Source organism: Aphis gossypii, unplaced genomic scaffold (assembly GCF_020184175.1).
Source record: "Aphis gossypii isolate Hap1 unplaced genomic scaffold, ASM2018417v2 Contig00534, whole genome shotgun sequence".
Taxonomy (NCBI): Eukaryota; Metazoa; Arthropoda; class Insecta; order Hemiptera; family Aphididae; genus Aphis; species Aphis gossypii.
The window spans coordinates 117,848-134,620 of record NW_026083147.1 but is presented as its reverse complement, the minus strand read 5'-3'; the positions used below and the strand labels follow the sequence as shown (position 1 = coordinate 134,620).

At 28.5% G+C, this 16,773-nt stretch overlaps 2 protein-coding genes and 2 pseudogenes across 2 annotated transcripts; 2 read left to right on the top strand and 2 right to left on the bottom strand.

Moving 5' to 3' along the window:
* Positions 1 to 585: 585 nt before the first annotated feature.
* LOC126554539 (uncharacterized) lies at positions 586 to 3,648 on the bottom strand (annotated as a pseudogene).
* Positions 3,649 to 4,064: 416 nt separating this feature from the next.
* On the top strand, positions 4,065 to 5,629 carry LOC126554535 (uncharacterized; annotated as a pseudogene).
* A 2,664-nt stretch (positions 5,630 to 8,293) lies between these two features.
* Positions 8,294 to 9,667, top strand: LOC126554534 (piggyBac transposable element-derived protein 4-like). Its single transcript, XM_050209599.1, has 2 exons — positions 8,294 to 8,909; positions 9,003 to 9,667. Exons 1-2 carry the CDS (start codon positions 8,294 to 8,296, stop codon positions 9,665 to 9,667), a joined length of 1,281 nt encoding a protein of 426 aa, XP_050065556.1.
* A 689-nt stretch (positions 9,668 to 10,356) lies between these two features.
* On the bottom strand, positions 10,357 to 11,442 carry LOC126554532 (putative nuclease HARBI1). Its single transcript, XM_050209596.1, has 2 exons — positions 11,115 to 11,442; positions 10,357 to 10,845 (listed from the first exon to the last, which is right to left on the bottom strand). Exons 1-2 carry the CDS (start codon positions 11,244 to 11,246, stop codon positions 10,564 to 10,566), a joined length of 414 nt encoding a protein of 137 aa, XP_050065553.1. The 5' UTR covers positions 11,247 to 11,442; the 3' UTR covers positions 10,357 to 10,563.
* Positions 11,443 to 16,773: the final 5,331 nt, after the last annotated feature.

Below are 16,773 nucleotides of genomic sequence, written 5' to 3'. Positions count from 1 at the left end.
TCACCTGCAGTCATCACCATGGTACTGTGCTCAAAAATTCGACGTATTTTACTTACCAATAATACATTTTTACGAAATCGCTTTCGAAGTAAAAAACATAGAAGGATTGGAGTTCATGAAATGAACAAAAAACGTAGTGAATTTGGCGAGTTTCAATCATATTTATAATGAATTAAGAAGAGATAGTGAAAGGTTTTTTAATTTTTTACGTATGTCAAGAGAGACTTTTGACTTTATTTTGTCCAAAGTAAAATTTAAATTAACCAAAAAAACGACAAATTTTAAAAAACCAATTTCTGCAACCGAAAGACTTTATGTAACACTTAGGTAAGTCATAACTCATAATTTTTACGAATGAATGTTTTATTACATTGATAACAATATAGTTTTACAATAGCTTTTTCTCAAACATGGAAATAGAAATTAAAACAAGGAAATTAAAATAACTGAGGTAAAAAATTAAATAAAAATAAATTCCACAATACCTTTGGTACTTGAAAAAACGTACTATTATAACTTAAGCATACGCCTTAAAAATAAATAATACAAATTGATTATTTTAACTTTATTAAATTAATTGTAAATATTTTGAGTATAAATATTTGGAGTACTTAAATCTTGCCCTGTGTTTTGTGGAAACTGGTGGTAAGTTTCTTTCTGAGAACTTTCTTGAGACGAAATCGTTTGTGGTGGAATGTACATCATTGCCCTTTCTTTTTCGATTTCTTTATGTTGTAATGTTTGGAAAACTACATTTTGAATATTTGTTCTTAGTTGTATTTTTCCAAAGCATTTAATTTGTCAAATAAGGCAACAGACTCATTAAAAAGTGGTACTCGGGATTATTCGTCATAGTTGAGTCCCTTTTTGCTCTTCCCTAATAAGATCTAGTTTTTGTTGCTCAATTTGCAAAAAAGGATCATAGTCCATGTCTTCAACACGTCGTTTCTTACACTTTTTTTTCAGAGCGGGTGTTGAAAATTCATTTGAAGAAAAGAGGCAGGTGTTTCTGGAAGAAGCCCGTCAGTACTACTTTCTTCGTAATTTCCAATTTCGATAGACTCATCTTCTGAGTCATTTATTTCTGAAAGAGTCTCAGAAGTCATAGTAGTAGGAAGATTTCCACTTGTTACACTTGGAATTAGCGTGTCTTTCACAAATAACATTAATTCGAAATATGGCCATTTTGGCTTGTAACTGCTGCCTTCTGCCCCAGACCTTACAACAGGAATTTTTTGAAGCTCTACTCTAAATTTGTCTTTAAGATTCTTCCACTTTGCTTTTACAATTGCATCTAAATTAAAATAACTATTTAAATTAATTGTATATTATTTAATTCAATGACTCAGTTCATACATTTTTCAATAAACTTTCACGTTGAATACAATTAAGAAGAACAAAATTAAATCTATTTTAATATAGGGTAAAAAGACAGTGATTGAACAGTTTAAAATTTGTTTGCTATTAAAATGTATTATAAATTTTAATTAAATTTCTATTATAAACACGGATATTTTGACGAGTTTTGTACAAATGTTTTTACTTCCAATGCTCATTTTTTTCAAATTGTAAAATTAATAAATGAACATAGAATATTTTGTTTATTTTTAAACAACTGGAGATGTACATTTTTTATTAAATTTAATTTAATGCAATTACCTATTTGTTCATTAGATATTTATCTACTGGCCTTTCTTTTCGAAATTTGGCAGTTACACTAAGAATGGGAGCTTCGACAGTAGGTAAAATTGTACACGAGACTTGTAAAATAATCTGGGAAGAATTAGTTGAAGACTTTATGCCTGTTCCGAATCAAGACCAGTTAGTAAAAATTTCAGATGATTTCTACAGACGATGGAAATTTCCTAACTGTATAGGATGTATAGATGGCAAGCATTGTCAAATCAAATGTCCTATAAATAGTGGTTCAAGCTATTTCAATTATTTGAAGTATTTTTCATTAGTTCTTCAAGGTGTAGCAGATGCGGATAAAAAATTTATATTTATCGAAGTTGGTTCTAGAGGTAAGAAGAGTGATGGAGGGACGTTCGCAGCATCGACACTTTTTCAACATATACAATCCAATACCTTTTTACCACCCGATAAGGAATTACCCGGAACTACGATTAAATTACCTTACGTGTTCATTGGCGATGAAGCATATCCTTTAAAAACGTTTCTCATGAGACCATTTCCAAGTCGCAATTTGAATGCCTTTAGAGAAAATTATAATAAACGTTTGTCTGCTGCTAGAAAATGCATTGAATGTGCATTTGGTATATTGCGTGCCAAATGGCGAATACTAGGAAAAGATATTGAAGTTAGTTCTGACAAAGCTGTACACATTATTAAGTGCGCTTGTATTTTACATAATGTGGTGCGCGAAAAAGACGGAGATAGTGATCTCGATTATTGTCAACAAATGTTATACATTAATGCTCAGGAAAACCAAATTAATAATCTACATGAAACAGGAAATCACGGTGGTGCACGCAGAGGGTCAACAAGAGCGCAAGAAATTCGAAATGAATTTGCAAATTTCTTTTTGGACCATTAAACTTAGAAAGCTGGCCACTACATAATAATTTTTACTTTAATTAATTAGTTTATCAGTAAGTAATTTTGTATGAAAATAATGATATGTATACAAATGTTATCATGATATAATGTACACATTTTTTAAGAACTTGTTTAGAAATAAAAAAACAGATTATTAACCTAACCAAAATTAATCTCCGTAGTTAGTTACACTACAGTTTTAATTTTTCCAAAATATTAATTACAATGATAATTTGGTTTTTTAATATTCAGGGCTTGGGACTTAATGTACTTAAAAACTTGAAAATATGCATTTACATATGCACGTAAAAATATCGAAATACCTATGCATTATCGATAAAATATGCAGTATAAACCTATACATCTTAATAAAATGCGTTTTCAGAAAAAAAAACCAAAATATCCAAGTATAATATGTGTATTTTCCGAACAAATATGCAAAATACATCAAGTCCCGAGCCCTGTTACTAATCAATAGTTGGAATATATTATTTTTTTTATTATTAATAGCTTTTAGTATTATACTATAATAGATGAAAAATTATGTTGTTATACATATATAAACATACAGAAAAATATATTATTTTATGTACATATAAACGCAATATGAGTACGTGCATGATAGTTGGGTTTGTGTGTAGGATAAAAAACATATAATTATTGAATTTACAACAACAACAATAATATCAGTATACCATATTCCCATTTAGTTTTAACACACAATAAAAATGTAATCTTAAAATCCATTAACTATATATGTATTATCTTGTAAAAAATAGGTTCGTTGTATGGATTTGATAAACAAACATCTAAATTTAAGAATATGATCCATCAAGAATATGACCTATCTATTTGGACGGTAAAAATGCAAACTCCTCTTTTAAAAACTGACATTACGCAACTGTAGTAATATTAATATATTATTTTACCTGAAAATCCAACTACTTTCCCAATTTCTTCCCACATTTTCTTTGTTTTATCCGTTTTTTTATAATCTGGATGCCGATCATTCCACAAAATAGGTTTTGATTGAACTTCGGAAATTAATAGTTCTCGTTGCTCATTTGTAAACTTATTTTTTGAACACATGGTGCTTTTAAAATGAATATTTTATGCGATTATAAACAGTTGACAACGCTCACAATTCAAGACGTCTTGAAAAATAAACAACGCAACGCGCACAGCGCAGTGCTAACGCTCAACGCCCAAGGTCAGTGTGCACAGCTTCGATAAAATTACCGTGTTTGATTTATTTTCGTCAACGCTCATCGCTCACCGCGCAACGCTTTCCAATGTGCACGCTGCCTTAGTTTCAAACACGATACCAAGGTTTATGTTGAAGTCTGAAGCTTATCACAGAAAATTGATAACAACTAATCAGCTGTTGTTTTAGTTTGAAAATTAATCGGTATTTCGGTACAAAATAATTACATTTACATTGTATAATATATTATACTACCTACATATTTATTATTTAAATTTAAAAGTATTTTTTTTTTGTTTACCTTCGTCTGTAATAAGTAGAGTACTATAGTAAAATAATGTCAGAAGTGAATGTAAGTGATTTCAAATTAAAACGGCAACGGGGAAAAAATTTTACAGAATGGGAGAAAGATATGCTAATTGACTTGATATTACCATTCAAGTCAATAATTGAAAACATGAAAGTAAGTACCTATTAAAGTATCTAATTTGTGTTATTTTTCTGTACGTATACATCGATATGTATTTTTAAGTCAAACTATATATACATTAATTCGATAAAATTGAAAAATAATGATACCAATATATCATACCATGTTTATGAGTATAGTTGATGACGGTAATTTAAAAATAATTTGTTAATTTGTATATATTATTTAGACAACAGAAATCGATTTTAAGAATGTTTTTATCATATGTACCTATAATACATATACAATATACATTATAATACATAATAATTGTTGCGACTGAGGACTTTTTACTTTCAAAATATGCATAATATTATATATTTAGTCCAGTCCGCCCCTGATTATTATCATATTATAGTTCTACTACCTTACTAAAATGTTATGAAAAAAACTAAAGGTCTGTGGTAGTAATAAGAGTATAGTAGTCCTCAGTCCTAATAATAAAATATATAAATCTAATTTAGGCATGTAATAATAATTATTAAGTATCTTTTTATTTTTAAGTTTAATTGCTTTTAAAATATTTTATTCAGACTGATGCGGTTTGGAACCAAAAAAAAACTGAGACCTGGTCTGAGATTACTTGTTTGTACAATATGCAACAAAAATCAGGCATCAGAATTGATGTACAATTAAAACACTTATACGATTGACTGAAAAGAGATGCTAGGAAAGAAAAAAGTCACGATAAGGTAAATTTATTATTTTGCTGTATTATAATTTAATATTGCTAAAATAACATGTAATTTTTACTTTATGGGTTATTTTCTATTGAAGTTAAATGTTGTATAATATTCAAATTTCAAATTGTATTTTATATAATAATTTTAAACTGTATTACTGTTTATGATTATATAATTCAACTTATCTGTTTATTGAGTACTGACTGAAAAAATATTCATTTTATTTATATTCTATATAGGTACAAAGGTATATAACAGGTGAAGGTACTCACATCCCAAGTATTTCAAAATCTACAGAAAAAATTTTTGGTTTACTGGGAGAACAATTAGATCCCCTAAATAATGTAGTAGATTGTGATGGTGACTACAATACAGGTAGGTAAATATATTTATTATATTTTTATACCATGGTCCATAATGTCAATTGGCATGTTATACAAATATGTTATTAATGTCAATTTATAATACATAAATTAATTTGTAACAATAAATAATAATAATAATAATAATATATGAATATTATCATTTTATTAGGGCATCAAAGTGTAGATGTAGAAGATGCTGTAGATGATGGAACATCAAACAATTTGTATAATAGTGGATTAGGTATGAATAAATAATGAATGAGCATGGGCGCAACTACTAAATAGGGGGGGGGGGGTGCTTGGGAGTGCTTAGCACTCCCAAATTGCTGTGCCGATTTCTTACAATATAGGTAATAGTAAAACTTCTGATTTTATATATAATATTTTATGATAAACTATCAAAATATATTGTTTTTCTAAGTATTTTAATTTGTTATGGTCAATGCAAACATAAAATACGTTTATTACATTTGGTTTATCATTGTATTAATTGTACTGTGTACACAAATAAGTAGAATCAGTAGGATTAATATTTCCTAGATATAAAAATTATTCTGCGTAAATGCGTTGTGTCTATGTTGCGGGTGAGTCAGAGAGAGAAAACAAATAGTGTGCTTAGTGGCCGCTGACATCTTCTTAAATAAAAATATTACATTTTAGTGTATAATAATTTTGCTTATCATAAATAAGGAAGGAGGGTTTTCATGATGTGCTTTAGATTTTAGCACGTCATCAATTTTACTCTAGTTGCGCCCATGTGAATGAGGATTGAGGATCTGCAACATCAACATTTGTTATTTGAATGTAATATAGCAACAAAGGTATTCCTTACTTTCAAAATGGTGATCTCTAAACCAAACTAGAGAGTACCTAGTAATCGTCGAAGTACGGAGTACCTTAGTTGCTAATTACGCCCAGTCGCCCAAATAACAAATGTTGGTGTTGCGGAAAAAAGGTATCGAGTAATTAAGTAAGACCTCGGACTAGAGTAGGTTAAATTTTAATGCAATGATAGGTATCATTGTATACGAAAAACGATTCTGAACAGAGATGATTTGTCAGCCTGGGATATATTATTATAATTAAATATTGTCATATAACAAAAATCAAAATTCATTTGTTTGTAAATCGTTATTTTACGCTTAAATTTTGATTTCGTGAAAATTTTAACACTCGTCAAATTTTTTAATTGGATGATTCTCAATTTTTATACATGCATATTTTCACGATTTATTTCGTAATAATTTGAACTTTAAGCGCCTATAAAAAAAATTGTGACTTACCGATTTTTGATTTTTTTTTTATCCCTGATAAGAACAACTTATAAGTAACATCGTATTAAATTTTCAAAATTTTTTGGGCGGCCAATTTTTTTTTAATGTATATTTCAAAAAAAAATACTTAGAAAAATCGAAAATTTAAATTGTCTATAAAAAGCTCAAAAAAGCTTGGACATTTCTTACTTTTGACCTCTATAATGCACCAATGGCATTCACTTTCCTATCAGAAACAGGGCTATTACTATCCAAAACTTATTTGACAGGCACAAAAAAATAAAAAAATTAAAAAAACACATCATTGTAAAATCAATACATTCATCACTCCGTTCAGAATCTAAAAGTAATCGTGCTACAGCTACTTGTAGCTTAAGTTACTTCTCAACACTGATGGTTTGTATTTAATTTTTTTTATTAATTATTGATGATTATTTAACAATATGATTGATTTGTTGCTTGCTTTTAATTTTTTGATATTTTTGCTTTAGCATATGTTTTACAAAATTATGAAGTGATATGTGATACCCTTGAACCACAATCCAGATCATTAAATGAATCCGTTCCTTCCTCATCATGTACTCCTAAATCCAATTTGTCTGAAAATGTAATCTCAGCTAAATCTAAAAATATTATCAATGTGAATGAATCTAACTCTTTCCGTCACGACGGGACAACGTTTATCCCACCAAAATATCAACCGATCCAGCACGGCGGTACGAAAAATAACCCACCTCTAAACGTATTTAATTCTAATTCTATAAATGGATATTTTTTTCCCTATACTTTTATAATATATTTGGTTACTGATATTAAATAGATTTAAAAATAAAACAAGACGTATTTATGTGTTTTTCGACTATTTTTACACTATAATGAAATTTCGATGTTATGAAAAATTCGTTTTTCTGACAAAAATAATCATTTGTACATATTAGTCGTTTCCGAAGGTCGAATCGCTCCGGACTTGTTTTATTACTTAGAGAGCATTGTATTTTCTGCGTATATGTAATAATAATGAACCAATTATAATTAGTTTTTTGTGATAAATTGATATTTGTAGCGGTTTAAAATTTAACCCGCGGTGCCGGTCGGGTCGTTTTTGTTTTATTTTATTTCGATTACTTTTTTGAATTATAATGAGTTCTAAACTGAGTGAAAATAATATTGTGGACTATCTTTTTGAAGATATACCTTCTGATGATAACAGTCTCACTGATATAGACGATTTTGATGATCAGGATTATTTACCACCTCAGCAAAAAGCCATCGAAGTCGTCGAATGTAGTTGTTCATCTGATAACGAAAATGAAGAAGGTAACGAATTTGTTGAAATTTTATGTTTAAATGATGGTTATCTTTTAACTTTACCTAGTCCAAAAAAAACCCGTAATACTTCAAAATTAAACACAGCTGTATCTTTAGTTAATTCTACTTCTGAAACAAGTACTGTGAATTAAAAAAATAAAAATAAAAAAAGAATTTCTCGTGCTCTTTTCGATCCATTAATAACTATCGAAAATAATAGTTCACAAAACACTACCACGATTATTGATGAATCTATAACTGAAACAGTAGAATTTGAATTTATACCACCAAATTGGTCAAAAAACATAACTCCAATAACTCCATTGCCAGATTTTGAAAGTTCAGTAGGGCCCAGTGATTCCGTGGATACATTTCAATGTCATACACCTTATACAATTTTTAATTATTTATTTTCTGATGAAATAATGAACATGTTAGTTGAACAAATAAATTTATATTCGTTCCAAAGAAGTCAAAAAACTGGAAAACCTTATACTCAAACTAATATTCAAGAGCTAAAGACTTTTTTTGGTATAAATTTGTTGATGGGTATAAAACGTATGCCCAGCTATAGGGATTATTGGTCATCGCATCCAGATCTCCACGACTCTTACATCAGTAGTTTAATGACAGTTAATCGCTTTGGATGGTTACTTTCGTCATTACACATAAATAATAATGTGATGATGCCTAAACGAGGTGAAACGGGATATGACAAACTTTATAAAGTAAGACCTTTTTTAACAAAAATCAAACAAAATTTTCAAAAATATTACAATCCGCACCGTATAGTCGCAGTTGATGAATCAATGATCAAGTTTAAAGGGAGATCTACTTTAAAACAGTACATGCCCAATAAACCTATAAAAAGGGGCTATAAAGTTTGGTCATTAGTGGATCAGAAAGGATACTTATGGAATTTTGATATGTATATTGGAAAAGTTAGTGATACTGTTCAAATAGATCTCGGAGGTAGTGTTGTTAAAAATTTGTCTCTTCCCATACAAAATAAAAACCATTGTTTATACATGGATAATTTTTTTACAAGTGTCCCTTTGTTAAATTATTTGAAAACAAAAAAAATTCATGCTTGCGGAACTATAAAAGCGTTACGTAAATATTTACCAAAAATTAAACCAGATTCAACATTAAAAATTGGTGATTATGATTGGGAAATGAGCGATCAAAATGATGTATCAATTATAAAGTGGAAAGATAAAAGAATTGTCAATTTATTGTCAAATTTCCACGATCCTAAAAATGTAACTCATGTAAAACGTAAGGCAAAAGACGGAACCGTCTCTATGATTCCGTGCCCAATTGTGCTTCAAGATTATAATTCTAACATGAATTGTGTTGATAAATTCGACCAAAATAAAAAAACATATCAAATTGATAGGAAAAGTCAAAAATGGTGGCACCATATTTTTTTCTTTTTTTTCGATGCTACAATTGTAAATGCTCGTATTCTGTACAATGAAATTACTAATGAAAACATGAGTATGAAAGAATTTCGTCGTAATGTGTCAAGGGATCTGGTAGCTAAAACTTTAGTTGAAAAACGCCGTAGTTCAACAGATTCACCAGTCACACCTAAACATTTAAAAAAAGGTAGTCCGGCAGTACCTAAAGAAGTTCGCTTAGAGCAGTCAGCCCATCAGCCACTAAGATCAACGAGGAGAAGGTGTAACAATTGTAGTTCCAAAAAAAAAGAAATAAGAACTGACTGGATGTGTTCAATCTGTGAAGTGCCACTATGTTTAGGAAAAAACAGGAACTGTTTTGCTGAATATCATAAAATTTAAAAAGTATGATTTAATTAATTTTTAATTATATAAAAAAAAAAAATTAAAATTTTTTTTTTATTTTAGATGTATACTCCTTTCATGCACAGCGGGACATAAGTCATCCCACCTACTACCGAACATAAAAAAATTGTAAAAAAAAAAAAATGTTAGTTTTTTTAATATATTTAAATGTAAAAAAAGTTAATTTTAATATTAATAAAGGTTTTTTTTGAAAATTTCAATTTGTGTGCAGGTATGGTATTTTTTTCATTGAAATGTTTGTGCAGGAAAGAGCTAAGCAGATAAGTTCCAAGAAAGTGTACGAAGGCTTATCTGTTTTGAATAACAAACGATTAATAAAAACAGAAAATACCACAAAATTTGAAGATGAACTACACGGTATTAAGTTAAAAAAAGCAAAAGTTGACCTTGAAGTAAGTGAGCTAGAAAAAACCCTTATGACACAAAAAATAAAATTTGAAGTGGAAAGATTAGAAAGTGAATCTCGTCATAACAAATTAAAAGAAGAAATATTATTATTGGAACTCAAGCACAAAAAAAAAATGTTTGGGCTTGAGTAAATATATATTTGCAGGTACAATCATACAAATAATTTAAGTATGAACAATATTTAACTCGCTGTTCATAATTAATTTAATTTTTTTTTTATTTTTTTTTTTTTTTATTTATATTTAATATTAAAATTATATAATAATATAAGTTGATTTTTTTTACATAATATTTATTTTCATTTTCAAAACTTTATAATAATAATTTATTTATTATACTTGAATAATATATATATAATTTTAAATTAACTATACATAAATAAATCTTATGAATAATACAAAAAATTTACAAATAATATACATACGTTATATTACTAACCAATAGTTACCACTATAACATTGTTTTTATGTAAATACCAAGTCAATTAATTGTCCTCTGACTAAATTGCCTGTTTGCCTTACAGGGTTCATATCAATTTCCAGAAGTAAGTCATTATCTACGGCATTTTCGTCAGCTGGCATTTCATCGCATTGTTCTTTTAAAATGTTGTATAAAACAGCTGTGGCCACAATGGTCGTCATAGTTGTGTTAAGCTGTGTGCGTATTCCTACAGCTATCACCGGAAATCTCCTTTTCCACACACCAAATAGTCTTTCTACAACGTTTCTTGTAGCAATATGAGCTTTCTATGATAAAAAATGATATTTTTAAATGCTTAATTATTTAACTAAATTTAAAATTTATCGGGAAGTTATTTTAATGAAGGTGGTTGGAGATATTTTAATAAAGCACAAATCATAAAAATAAGTGTATTAGATAAATTTAATTTTAATTCCTAACTAAAAATTGTATTTGGACCAGATTTTGGACAATTAAGAGTGAAAAGAGAGGAAATGTAATTTGTATGAATGATAGTATTAAATGTTTCCTATAATAATAAATAATATACTAATACTTGATATCTCTTCTCTGCTTCAGTAACAGGACGAAGAAGAGGAGTCATCATGTAATCACGACATGGATAGCCCCCATCTCCGAGTAAAAAACTATTCCCATATTCTCCATTTTCAAACTGAGCCCTACACATACTATTATCAAAAATTGTACTGTCATGAACAGAACCTGGCCACCTACAATAACATTTTAGATGAACAATACCCTTGTGTATTAGTTTCTTCTTTTATACTATCATAGTATCATAATACAAGAACTTACATACATACAGTAAAATGTATACTAATTAATTTTACTATTAGTAATGCCATTGATTATACATACTACTATTTATAATTGATGGTAATAAGGTTGTTTGAATTAATTAATTTATGAAAACATTTTAAATTTATGAAATAGGTACAAAAAGTTTCAGGGGATGTTTTTAAAAATCACTTATATGCTCCACCAATAGGTTCATTTAAGTGCGTATGTAAATTGTAATTATTAAAATGTATTTTTTAAATAATTATGTTTACCGTGCAACAATATTCATGAATTTTAATTCGCTATCACATATAGCCTGTACGTTGAAGGAGAAATACCCTTTCCGATTTCGAAACCTTTCTCCAATATTGCTGTTTGGTGACTGTATACGTATGTGGGTACAGTCTACTGCCCCAACCACTCTTGGGAATCCTTTCAATCTGAAAAAACCTGTTTGAACCTTCTGAATTTCTTCAGCGTTCCTAGGTATGTTGATAAAATGCGGACGAAGACGCCCAATCGCGAGTGACACACGTTTTATGGTTCGGCATATTGTTGACTTATGGACGTGTACGTGATCTCCAATAACAGCCTTTATTAAGGAATATAGGGAAAGAAAGGAGTAGACCTTAGGTATGTGACTATGTACAATAGAAAAGTACTTATTGAATCATAACAGTTAAAGAGGACGGTTAAAACAATAAAATCCTTTAAAGGATATTATTTTAGAAGTTTATTTAAAAAATAATTTTACGCTCAGCAGATGACGTTCAAATCCGTTAGTTTAAAAATAAAAGGGAATTGACTTCTTATAAAATTAAAATGTAAGATTATTATCTATAGAATCTCAGGCTTTTTATTATATTTTAATTTTAATGGTGTTATTGGTATTTTTAATTTTAAGATGTACCTACAAACATTTTACAATTTTAAAATACTCACAACTCGCTTTAAAATTAAAATATAATAAAAGAACCTATGTGATTCACTATAGATAATAATATTACATTTGAATTTTATAAGAGTTCAATTCACTTTTATTTTTAAAATAACGGAGCTAAACGTAATCTGCTGAGTGTAAAATGTGCCATGCGTATACGTGTGTAAGACCAGGGGGTGGCTAAGGGGGCTATAGCCTCCCCCTATTGACCGTGTTGACCTTGGAAATTTATCAAGATTAATAAAAAAATAAAAGACATAATTGTATTTGTATTTTATTAACTGTATTTTTATACTCAGCCCCCCCCCCTACAAAATTCCTGGCTACGTCCTCTTAAAGGCTGCACGTAACCGGTGTTTTTTTTTTTATCAAAAACATACCTAGCACGCCACCGCCACGTAGTGAACTGATTTCGGAATTTTTTTAATTGGTTTTAAAACCAGGCACAGATTTATAAAATCATTTATGACTAATACATGCGTCATGTCTTGGGTGTCAGCGACAAAATTGCCACTATTATAGACCCAAGCAGTTATGTTCAGTTCAACAGTTCCATAATACATAACATTAAATTTAGAAAAACAAATAAAAATATAGGTATAGGTACTATACAATATACATTTTGATGTAGGTTACACTATATACATACTTGGAAGGTACCTGTAGCATAGTATCTTAAAGTCACCAAAATTTGTATTTCTGGAGAAATGGCGAAGCTTCTATTTGTAGATCGTTGCAAATCGTTTCCAATTAAATTAAATAAAAATACAAAAGTTTCCTTTGATAGTCTATTGTAAAAATATGCATTTATTATGTATCAAATTAGGTACGATTTTACATTTTATGTAACTTATTAGTTATTACAGCTATTAGTTACTTACCTAAACCTACTTTTGAAATCAAAATCGTCGAAATCCTCCAATGGGTTTGACCGAAAATTGAAGTGTAAGAAATTCCCGCTGTAAAATGGAGCCAGACGCCCCATGGTTTTTCTAACCATTTATTAGTATAAATATGGGGCGTCTGGCTCCATTTTACAGAGGGACTTTCTTACACTGCAAGGGGACCATACCCCCTCAAACTTTTTTCATCTCCGCTGAAAAATGGAGCCAGACGCCCCATATTTATACTACTTAGGTAGCATCTATAATTCGTTTATTAATTTCATTAAATACATCAAATTTAATTTCATTAGTCTACACCTAGGTTATGTATAGACTAATGAAAATGATACTGTATAATAATAATAAGTCCTATATAGAATAAAGCATAATTTTGTACGTTCATTATGTTCAATGTGTATTGGAAATCTATATTATGTGATGCATAATTACTGAAGGCTCAACGGTTTATATTCACGATTTGCTACGATCATTATTTTAGATTTCCAGTGCACATTGACACAATAAATCAAAAATACGCGAGTTAAGAATAACATAATTATTGTAGATTACACATTACTTTGTTTTAAATATTTGCTCGTAATCAGATTCCAAACATAAAACAAAATAATTCCACATACTATGCAAGACAAAAACTCAACTTTGATAGTGAAAACGACGAATTCACAAATATGTTATATTTTTAGGTAGCCCATGGAATCTGATAAGTATCTATATTATGTCTTGTATTAAACTTCTAATTATTTATATTTATTATATTAGTATAGTGGATTTACTTACCTATTGTTGGCTGTTGTTGAAAATAGTGTAATGCAGACTTGGCGACGCGCGATGATTTCACAATAAATGACACACGAGTGACGAGTTTAAAAGTAATAATAACCAAACAAGTAATTATGAAAAACGGACCGTAAGATGACGTGACAAATAAATTAATATATTGAATACACGCACTGAGTGAAGTGTTCATAGAGTACATATAAAGCTATATATTATAACTCATTAAACCTAACCCTTGGCGAATGGCGAATCGTGACAATTGTGTTCGTGTATTCATATTCCGTGGCTCTGTGGGCCGGCGGGATGTTAGAAAATACGCGTTACAGTAATCGGGCAGTCGCGGTGGTGTAAATATTATCCTGATAACAAATAACAATAAAACCCAGTTTTTTATAAAACTATACGTACAGACTATACGAATATCAGATTATCGGAATGTTTATGTTATATAATTGGTAAAACAGTTAGTGCAAGCACAAGAGCGGAACTGACCTTTGTAGTTTTGTATTTGTATTTTGTATATTATAATGTTTGAAAACGTATAAAAAAAAATACATACATTTTTTTATCCATTTATTAAATAAAACAAAAACATTATTGTAGATAACTTATATTTGTTCGGTAAAAAATTTAGGCAGAAATATTATATCACAAACCACCACTACAGCTTTAAAATACAAAAATATGTTCTAAAATATACTTAATGTGTGTCTCGTCATGCATTCAATCTTGGCATATCTACGGGGATGGAGCTGTGCAGTTAAACCCCCTCTCCCTTAAAACTAGAAAATAATAATATATATAGTAATGAATTAATAATAATATAGTATGATTTTGTTGCTTCTTAAAAATAATATTATATGTTTATTGAAAATAAATCATACTATATTATTTTATTAATAATATTAATTTCATAATAAAAATAATAATATAATATATTTTTTTTGCCCTACTATAATAATATAAAAGTTGTATCGTAAATAAAACAATAGTATATTATTTTAATTGTATTATTTCAGATATAATGAATTAATAATATTTTAGTATTATTATCATTACATTTTTGCTACCTGGGATATTATCCTCAGCCTTCCAGTACTTGTGTAAGTCGCTGACTTTATTACAACACTATCAAAGCGAGGTTTTTGATATTAGTTAAGTTTTATAATAATTAATCTAAATTAAATACAATATTAATTTGAAGAAACAGTTGTTCTTAATTCATTTTTAATTGATAAACTACAACCTACTTATTCAACGCAACAACGTGGACCGAGGTATTCATCAAACTATGCAGCAAAACAATAAGTAAGATAAAATACAAATATAATTAATTATAAATAAATATGTTTTAATAATTTACAAAATTTCAGTGAAATAAAAAATCAGATGAATAATAAAATATTTAAAATATAAATTAATACATACGTATAATATGAAAATATAAATAAAATCAATAAAATATAAAAAAATAAAATTGGTTGAATTCAAATTCAATATATAATATATATAATAAAAGTTGTAAAACACGATCAGATTTAAAAATATATGATATAAAATCAAAGTTAAAAATTAATAAAATTAATACATACGTATAATCTATAATATAAAAATGAATCGCAAAAGTGTTGTAAGCGCATAACTCAACAACGCCTGGACCGATTTCGCTCATTCTTTTTTTGTTTGGGTCGTAATTGCCAGGAGAAGGTTCTTACAGACGAAAAATTTGAGAAAGTTATCGGGTTAGGGAAATATGACAAGGTGGTGATGAAACTACAGAAGCGCCATCTATCCAGCAAATAGTCAACTAAATTATTTTTGGTAGTCAATGGCAACCATTTAAATTAAATAAATCATTTATTTAAAATGTGTTTAAAAATGCATGCAAATAGACATACAAACTTAAATCGTAGTCATAGTAAAAAAAGAAATTAAAAATCTTTATACATAAAAATGGAGACAAAAATGTATAAAAATTCATCAATTGAGAACAGCTGAACCGATTTCGCTAATTATTTTTTTAGGAGTATTTGTTATTGTCTGGAGAAGGTTTTTACGAAAGAAAATTTTTAAAAAGTCAACTGAATAAGTAGAAAAAGTGCAAAATCTATTCATTGATGTCTGGGATTTGAACTCGATACCATTGTCTTTATTTACTCTATGGTAGACATCTAAACATCAGCTCGATGTACAACACAGATTTATATAGTAACTAGATAGTCGACTCAGACTTTTTCAATGATTCCTAGCCGCCATTTGCTAAGAGTGCAAACAATGTTATCATTCTTATCAATTTTAATAAAATTATCAATAATGAATCCTAAATATTTTTTTGATTTTTTATTTAGTCGAATTATTATTTATTACAATTTATATAAATGTGGACTGTGGTTATGAAATATTCAAATATCAATATGAATGCAGAGTGGAAACTATGTAGACTGCATGGACTGTAGATGCTGTTGTCCATCTGTTAATGGATTTGTCCTAGAAAATGTATTATAATATTATATCGAATACAACTAGCTTGCTCTTAAGCATTCTTGACTGTTGAACTAATTACTACAATACTACCTAATAAAACTATGAAGATTATATAGTGTTCTATACTACATTACAGGTATTTTTTTTTTATAGATACACTATGTAATTGTATAAGCTTAGATCAATATAACACAAATTAACAGATAAATAAGTACTTTTATTTATGGAGATATTAAAAGTTTATTACTAACTACTAGCTTAATTTAATACCTATATTATGAGATGTTTGAATTAAATGAATACATATA

What these genes read in the sequence shown, in the direction of transcription:
- LOC126554532 (XM_050209596.1), bottom strand. Translation starts at nt 11,246, where the DNA reads ATGTGTAGGGCTCAGTTTGAAAATGGAGAATATGGGAATAGTTTTTTA. An exon ending in AAGCAGAGAAGAGATATCAA is followed by an intron (nt 10,846 to 11,114) that starts GTATTAGTATAT and finishes TTTTTATCATAG; the next exon opens with AAAGCTCATATTGCTACAAG.
- LOC126554534 (XM_050209599.1), top strand. Translation starts at nt 8,294, where the DNA reads ATGTTAGTTGAACAAATAAATTTATATTCGTTCCAAAGAAGTCAAAAA. An exon ending in CATGGATAATTTTTTTACAA is followed by an intron (nt 8,910 to 9,002) that starts GTGTCCCTTTGT and finishes AAATTAAACCAG; the next exon opens with ATTCAACATTAAAAATTGGT.